The sequence below is a fragment of the Copadichromis virginalis genome, linkage group LG15, assembly GCF_057382275.1.
Source record: "Copadichromis virginalis isolate Kocher_CV1m ecotype Utaka linkage group LG15, C_Virginalis_male_GT1.1, whole genome shotgun sequence".
In the NCBI taxonomy this organism is placed as follows: domain Eukaryota; kingdom Metazoa; phylum Chordata; class Actinopteri; order Cichliformes; family Cichlidae; genus Copadichromis; species Copadichromis virginalis.
In genome coordinates this window covers 30,066,731-30,075,327 of record NC_140632.1, presented here as the reverse complement: position 1 = coordinate 30,075,327, position 8,597 = coordinate 30,066,731, and the positions used below count along the sequence as shown (strand labels likewise).

Genomic DNA, 8,597 nt, shown 5'->3' with positions numbered 1-8,597 from the left:
CAAGATCACAGCAAGAGTGGGCTAGAATATCGTAACAGAGAAAAGAGCTTTCATGCAAGGGATCTAAGTCACGGGTACAACAATGCAAACAACTCAAACTGGAAGTTAAAGTAGGGGCAGCAGCGCCATCGCTGACACCAGGACAATCTGGATGGTGACAGCAGCAGCGGGGAGGGTGGGACAGGAGAGACGATGATGACAAGCTCGCTACTCTGTGGTGAAGCGCATTGCAACGTGGGAGCGCCGAGGCGCCACGTTTTTTGCGCCTCTTCATCCTCGACCCTCAGCTCTGCTGCTGGTTCTGCTGGCGATTCTTGGTGTAGCTTGTGAAGACAAAATTGTAATCGTTGAATTGAGCCAACTGGCGGTCGAGGCGCTTGTAGCCCTCCATTTTTGGGGGAGTAGAAAAGACACTGCGACATTTAGAGCTCTGCAGGAGAAAAAACAAAAACAAACCACTTTACAGGAAGCCGTTTAAAATCCCCCCGGGTAGATTGTGGAACAGTTTACCTCCTCACGTCAGATTCTCCAAAAGCCTAGAAACTTTTAAAACTGCTCTTAAAACTCACCTCTTTTCATTGGCTTTTAGAAAGGTTTAATTTATTTGTTTATTTATTTTTTATTTGATCAGCGAGGTGTTTTACGAAATTGTGTTCTATTGTATTTTTATCTGTATTTACTGTACAGCACTTTGGTCAGCCTTGGTTGTTTTTAAATGTGCTCTATAAATAAACTTGACTAGATGCAAAAATTGGATTTGAAATGCACCTGATTGACAAAGAGTGTAGTCACAAATTTTCCTGGCTTGAACACCTCCACAACCTTCCTGATCAATTCATCGTATGATGTCTGGGAGAGGTTTGTTTCAAAGCTGACGTAGGAGAACTCTGGCTCTGGGGTGATGTGGATGGTCCAGTAGGTTCCCTGTGGGGAAAATGAGCAAAGTCGCATCACTGATTTGCTTGAGCGCGCAACTATGATGAAGAAACAAAATGCCACTCACGTCAGTCTTCATCCCGTTCATCGAGTATCCACAAGGGTTGAACATTGTGGCATCAATCACAGAACCTGGAATCAGGTCACGAATTCCACTCATCTGCGAGAACAGAACGAGACCGTGATTACGAAGGTTAAACTACTACCACATGCTTGTTCTGAGGGGGAAACCGGGGGAAAACTTACACGAGTGACCTCACTTGCGGAAACACCGTCTTTCATGTAGAACTGGTCCATGATGGCTGGATCAAGGTCGCTCATCAGAACTTCCAGCGTCTGATCAGCACACTTGTTCTCCCAGTACTCTGGCATATCCAGAGTAAACAGGTACCTGTGGGAGAGATGCAAGGGGGCATTAAAGATTTTCAAACCTGGACAATGCATGGAGCTGCTACCTATGAGAGGAGGCCTTGAACATCCTTTCAAACTAAAGGCTTTTCACCTCCCTCATGAATTGGCATTACCAACATTCACTGACAAGTGCTGAACTCCAGAAACCACAAATATTTAATTATATTTCATGACTGAAAATCTTGACCATCTTAGCTATTAGCATATTAAGCCAATGTGGGATATTTTAATGCTCACCAGCAGTCAGAGTTCAAACGTCCCATACAGTAGGCTGCACCATCTGTAAAAGGAGGGAATGTTATGGTTACCGTTTATAATCAACAAAAACATTAGGCAGCTCTGAAGAGAACCCACAATGATAAAATTAAGCTACACAGAATTACAGTCTGTGATAATACTGAATTTCATTGTCCCCACAGCTATAGTATAAGCAATGCACTCCATAGTCTCAATATTACAAGCAACATTTGTTCTTAAATGATTAAAACAGCTTGGGTAGAGATGATCACAGATACATGATTACCTGATCTATAAAAACAAACCTAAGATTTGCATTAATCAAAATCAGGGTGTGTCTTATGATTGGATATTTAAATGTTCGCTAACCCCGCTAGTCAGTGCCAAACAGTTTTATTACTTTATTCATGAGGGTAAATACATGACAGCTATGTTAAGCAGTGCTGCTCTGTAGTTCTTTTGTGCTAAAAAGCTGCATGTTGGTGTTGTCAGAATAAACTATAAAACCAAGTTGTCAATGTTAGCATAGGAGAAGCCTACTGCTAAGATTATGTTTGATCAATGAGGAATGTGCTAATTGCTTAATACAGCTAACACATGAAGTGTTTGTTGGTTAACGTTTCACTTTGATCATTTAAAGTGTGTTTGATTTCAATTTTTTGTGGGGGTAGTGGTTGAGGAGTTCTGTCTTTTAGATTTGTCAACTAGTCCAGCTTTTTGTTTAACTAGCAGATTGTTTGCCAGGAGCAGCCATAAACCGGGAACTGCCCTGGGCATTTTCCAGCTGTAAATTCAGAGCGTCAGGGATTTAACAGACTGTGCTACAAACACCCTTTACTAGGGCTGTGCGATATGACCAAAATCTCATATCCCGATATAAGAATTCTATCGTCCCGATAACAATATAAATCACAAAAATGTAACATTTTCTATAAATTCTGTGAATTTCTGGCAGCTCGACTTGCGGGAAGTGTTTCCAGCTGTGCGGCATGTACCCGGAGTCAAGTGTTTTAACCGATGCATGAAACTATACATTTTTACACATAAGTTGTAACGGCCGACGTTTTCTTTGCGAGTATTTATTACACGGCGTGCTGCAGGGAAAAGCCTGTTCTAACAATTGAGTCTTAGGATTATTTTTTTTTAGCACCTGGCGGCTCTTTTTTACTTCTCATCTGTAAATAATCTGCTCTTTCACGTGATTCAGTTTATTTTGAAAAGTCTCAACAGGATCTTGAGATTTATTGTGAAAGGTATGTGGAACATAAACAAGCGGACACGCGATGGTGTTACCGTCGTTGTTACTAACGACAACGCATAAAAACAGGCGCTTGTCTGTCTGTAGTGTGGTTATATTAAATAATATCAACTTTAGGAAATTAATATAGCCACTACAGTGACCATCAAAACGATGAAAAAAAAAAATTGCCGTAAACAGTTTATTTTGCGACACGACGAAACATAACGTAAAATGAAACGATAGACGTTTTTATATCATCATCATCCGATATATATCGTTATATCGAACAGCCCTACCCTTTACTTGCGTGTGTAACACACTTCAGAGTTTCATGTATCACGTACTGGGAAAAATCTGGCTGAGGAAGTCCACTTCTTCCTGGAAGTTTCGATGAGGGAACTCTTGATGGGCTGGTTTCATGAAGTTCTTACGGGAGTAGAAGAAATTCTGCAAACGAGACACTAATGAATAAACCTACGCAACTAATCAGCTTCATTGATACAGCTCGTTCAGATTGAGATGAAATAAGCTTTGTCATGCAAATGCTACACCAGTCTAACCTCAATGGTGTCGAAGCCGCAGTACTCCCTGGCGAGTTCCAGCAGAGGCACCAGTGCTTGCAACAAGAGGGTGGTTCCGCATGTCTTCAAAATGAAACGTCTCTTGGAGACAAACATGCTACTCTCACTGTAGAGACAAGAAAGGAGTTAAGTCACCAATAACCACAGAGCATCGTTTTCCTCATTATATTCTATGATACATAATGATGATTAAGTAAGCCTGGTATCTTTGTAATATTTACCTAAAATGAGCAAACCAAGCCCCTCAGCTACTCATTCGTAAAATGAAATTTTACTATTGATGCGTGTAATAGAGGTCCGGTATTCGTTTCTATATTTGTTTCACCTTACTACATTGCAGAGCAGTAATGGGGAAGGTAAAACTTCAGTGAAGGCTTTCTCTCCTTTTTAATGGGGAAAGGAAAAAAGGTGGACAGGTAAGCAAAAGGAGGAAGAGAAAAAGCCACACCCTAGTTCCCATTCAACTTGTCATACTTGTTTGATTACCCAAGAGGAGTTAAGCTTACTGGCTTCAGTTTTAGCTTCATGTTAGTTTTATCTGACATGCTCATACTTGGCCTACCTTAACACAACTACACATTCATATAAGCACTGCATGTGACATGTAGAGTACATGCCCATACTGACACCTGAGACTGTCATTAATGGAAATTAGGTTAAGGTCTAGTTGGAAAGACTTTCTGCAGGTATCGAGCAGGCACTCACCTGAGTATATAAGCTTCCTGCTTGTCAGTCTTTGTCACACTTATTATCAAACAATGCACATTTTCCAAGAGTTTGTCCCACTCAAACCTGAAAGAAAAAGAACACAAGTTAAATGCACACAAAGACAAAGTTGTTCTCTTTTGAGGTCATTTTAAAGTGGCACCCACTACAGGAAAGAACTATTGATGGTTATGTAACATGGCCAAGTTTGAAATGTTTTCAAGATTTTGAACAGAAATGTCTATGAAGCTTGCTGTAGTCTTTACACTGAAAAAGTAAGTGCATATAACAATTTCAGTGCCAGAGTATGCTCTGGGCATACAATACTGATGATATCAATAGAGGTATTGTTCAGACTGAAATGTGTTTTCCACCATGTGCAGATGGCTGTAGGGTAATGTGGACTTATTCTGCACCTACAGCAGACACCTTCTAGCAGCTGCCTCGGCTCCCCCCCCCCCACCCCGGACACCACCCAGACAGCTGGGTCACATTACAACCTTGGAACAGCAGCCAAACCCATTCACAGTGGGGGCCTGGGCTGCAAGACAAATGTTCCAAGAAATAAAGTGTTCGATGAAAGCATACCAGCAGCTCAATGAATGCTTTATGAAACTGGCTTTTCTAGAGAACCTCTCAAAAAGAAATGCCCCTCAGTAACCAGACTGCAGCAGTATGCGTAAAGGCTGTGGGCAAAAATGCAAGACCCAATTATGTTCCTTTCTACATGGTCAATCTACAAATGAACTAGATGACTGAGGAAACTCACACAAAACACAAATAAACAATGCATCTCTCAGACATTGTTCTAAAGACAACAAAATCAAGAATACAGTTCACACTGCAGCCTTTTGTATTCGGGCCTAATGGCCCAAGAAACTAAACTACAAATATGTTTACTACCTTCCAGTACCACAAACAACACTTCATCTAATCCCTTAACAACATTGTCCTCAGAGTGACAGGCTTACGTCATCTATTGTGAACATCACTTCCTCTGAGAGGGTGGGGGCAAAAGAGCTAGGTATGGTATCACGGAGTCAAATGTGCTCCAATATCAAGTTTCAAATAAGGTCAACACATGAACAAGTAAACAGTTTTTTGTTTTTTTACACTTCCAGCCCAAAACACCACCAATTTAAAAATCTGGTTTTTAGTTTGTGCATAAGAAAATTGTGTAAAAGGATGTGAATGATTTCAAAACTGCACGTCTCAGAAGATAAACAAAGGTCCTGCACTGAGGACCAACATTGGAGCAAGATGATATAAACTCTAAATCATGCTATAAGCTACTCTAAATCTGGCCATGCAGGCGATGTGCCTTTAAGATGGCTTTGTTATACACCAGCTTCTCTTTGGCATTGTCCTTAATGCAAAGACTCAACATCTTTAGTTTGCCATCAAGGCCAAGCCTGATGAGAATGGGTGTATATCATAGTACCATCTAAACTCTGCAAATGATATAATATGATTAAGTAATGTCAGTGTATTTGGAAGATGAACAAAGGCATTACAGGTATGTCTGGATACAGTTCAGCTCGATCACTTCCCGCAACATAACAGAGCTGTTGCGACATGCCTACTTCCCAGTTTCATACCAGAGGCCAAGCATTAGCAAGCTGTGTCAGCTCCTGCCTCGGTGAGAAATCGACACAAGAGGTTATTTCTAGCTGTGCAACAAGATCATATTTTCCTCAAAGAAAGCAAAGCGCCAAACCTGTTTTCATGCATCCCAGAGATTATGAACACATGGCTGATCAAGACAGCACATGTTGGAACGTTTGCCGCTTATCAGACAGAAAAGTGGTCACTTACTGGATGGCTTGAACACAGGGAACAGTAAATTTCTCAGGTGTTTAGAGGTGAATATGCTATGACTTTATGAACCAGTCTCCCCTACAATGACTGGAAGTGCTTGGTATGCAGTCTGAACCCTGACAAGTGGCAGCAGAGGTAATGTGAGCAAGCTTCACATTTGTGAATCAGATGCCCTTGTGGTCTTATTTGGACATTGGCTAACGTCCATCGAGTCTGATCCACTGACGGTGTCCCTTTGAGCCGTTAATCTGCCCTCTGGCTGTAAATTAATGCCAGCTTTCCTTTACTCCAATGGTTATGCACTTGTCAAACCAGCCCCTGATCTGGTCATTAATCAGAAAAAGTCACCCATCACTGGAGATGATTTGGCCTCCTTGAACCAGTCATGAAATGACACACTGCCAGAGAAAAAAAAAATAATAATAAATTAAAAACAAAACCCTAAGCAAAGGCAGTGGACACCATTAACACTTTCACTTACTCTCACCTTACATTAAAGAATCAGTACCATTCTTACCTCTATAGGTGACATAACCCAGGTGATTTTAAACAATCTATTTGTTTTACAGTGGACAAGTTCCACTAAAGTCTGGGAAGCAAAAAATTATTATGACACACGGTACAAATCTGCCTTTAAGGTTTCTCCTTGTTAAAGGTTGTTTAAAACGTGCATTTCAAACCAGCTAATTTTGCTAGCAAGCAAAAACCGAATTTCTCACAAGAACTGAACCCACATGGATTTTTCAGAATCCATGCCGCCCCGGGTCCTCCCCCCCCCCGTCTTTAAACGTAACCAAGTGCCCCGCGGCACAACGTAACAGGGAACCCTCTAACCAATCAGAGCAACTAGGAGCGAGAGCACCGCGTGGCCGAAAACGTGAACACGACTTTACGCAGTTTCTCTCTGGTTAAACAGACAGCGGTAACAGACCTGGGGCCAGCCTTTAGCAACCGCATGGGCAGAGGGAAAGGTTGACGGTTTTCCCCAATCACTTATGAGCCTTAAAAAGTAAAGAATTTAAAAAAAATAAAATAAAGGTGGAATTGGAATACTTGAATCTATTTCCGTGCCAGCAAGGCACGCGGTGACAACGGACGACCACATGTCTCACATGCCCCCCTCGTTGTAGAGTGACGCAGGAAAAAATAAAGCATATGTAATTACAAAGCCCAAGCAATTTAGTGCACACGAGCACGAATATATATAGCAATTGGCAAATAACGACAATAAGATCGCCTCATCACTAAATCACAAGCAGTCTGAGAATTCAGCGTCGGAGAATTCAGGAGACGGCTGATAATTTGAATATTTTTTCCTAGGGACTAGCTTAAATGAAGTAGCTCTAAATTGGCTGTCATGGTGGCGTCCAAGCCTCATGCGACAAATCATCTCGCAAAAACAAGCGATGGGAGCTGAATATATTAACTACCGCAAGCTCCCAGGGTGAAGAATGAATGACTCAGCCACTGTTAAAAGGGGGAGGTGTCCATTTTCCAATGGCGACGTTAGCTAGCTCCCTAGCTTAAGGATCCACGGTTAGATTTGGTTCACTTCAATGCTTGCCGTCTATGAAGGGGTGGATTAATAACTATAAGGAATACAGTGTAAACGGAAACGGGACTGTACAATATTCAAGTTGTTATACATCTCAAAAAGTGACCACTGAAGCCGTGCATGTAGCCGGTGTTTCTGTCCATGTACCACTAGGCTGCTGTGGACTGACACTGCCCCGGAGACACTCAAAGTAACACGAACCTTGGGATGGTACGGAGGTCTCCGTTTCCTTTGGTCTCATCCTGCCGAGAGAACCACACCTCCAACAGCTTCTCGGTCCCCTCGAAGAAATGTGCACCGTTATCTTCCATCGTGAGACAACAGACACCCAACAACCAAAAATATTACAACGTCGTTTATAACGTTTACAGCTTAATTACTCCTTCCTCGACCTGTTATTATTTCGCGAGGTTCAGTCCTTAAAACAATCCAGGAGTTGATTTGCTTGAGTTACCGTCTTCCCTTTAGCAGAGAATACCGTTAGCGAGCGCTAGCTAATATCGCCGGCCATACTGTGTAAGCGCTGAATGGAGACCGCGCGGAGCTTTTATTTGGCAATAGCCCTACGTAAGCCTCACCTCGAGCCAATCTGAACGCGAAGCCATATCTTGGGATTTGTGATTGGTCAGAAACCTATCAATTATAATAGAAGGCGGGTCTTCCGTCATGAAACTTTTCCGCCTGCATGTAGCTTTCCTCTGGAAATACATACTAATTATATATATATATAAACAGCAACATCAACATTACATGACATCTGGATTTAAGTTTACGAAGGCCAGTATGACAGTTGACGGCATGTTCGTGTAAAAGTCCTTTTCTGATAAGTTTTCTTCTGTTCACGACGATTACGTAACTTTTTTTCTAACACAAGCCATTGTGTTTACTTATCACATTAATTTTTCGTATGTACGCTCTCTTTTTTAAGCTGTATAATTTGTTTTTTTCACTTAATGGTACTATAATACTGATATTAAACTGCGAATATCAGATATAAACCACTTAAATGAGAATATGACCAAGTTGTTAAATTGGATTGAACTAAACTGGACTGCGCAGGTATTCGTTTTAGCAAAAGAGTGTACTTATAGAAGGAAAAACAGGTGAAAGAACT

At 41.5% G+C, this 8,597-nt stretch overlaps 1 protein-coding gene across 1 annotated transcript; it reads right to left on the bottom strand.

Moving 5' to 3' along the window:
- Positions 1-206: 206 nt before the first annotated feature.
- amd1 (adenosylmethionine decarboxylase 1) lies at positions 207-8,017 on the bottom strand. The gene is made up of 9 exons (XM_085432881.1): positions 7,685-8,017; positions 4,111-4,197; positions 3,385-3,511; positions 3,169-3,271; positions 1,585-1,627; positions 1,183-1,327; positions 1,004-1,096; positions 769-924; positions 207-430 (listed from the first exon to the last, which is right to left on the bottom strand). Exons 1-9 carry the CDS (start codon positions 7,792-7,794, stop codon positions 284-286), a joined length of 1,011 nt encoding a protein of 336 aa, XP_085289007.1. The 5' UTR covers positions 7,795-8,017; the 3' UTR covers positions 207-283.
- Positions 8,018-8,597: the final 580 nt, after the last annotated feature.

Coding starts and splice junctions, on each gene's coding strand:
- amd1 (XM_085432881.1), bottom strand. CDS start 7,794: ATGGAAGATAACGGTGCACATTTCTTCGAGGGGACCGAGAAGCTGTTG. Junction 4,198..7,684: donor GACCTCCGTACCATCCCAAG/GTTCGTGTTACT, acceptor TTTTTCTTTCAG/GTTTGAGTGGGACAAACTCT. Junction 1,328..1,584: donor CGTTTGAACTCTGACTGCTG/GTGAGCATTAAA, acceptor TCTCTCCCACAG/GTACCTGTTTACTCTGGATA.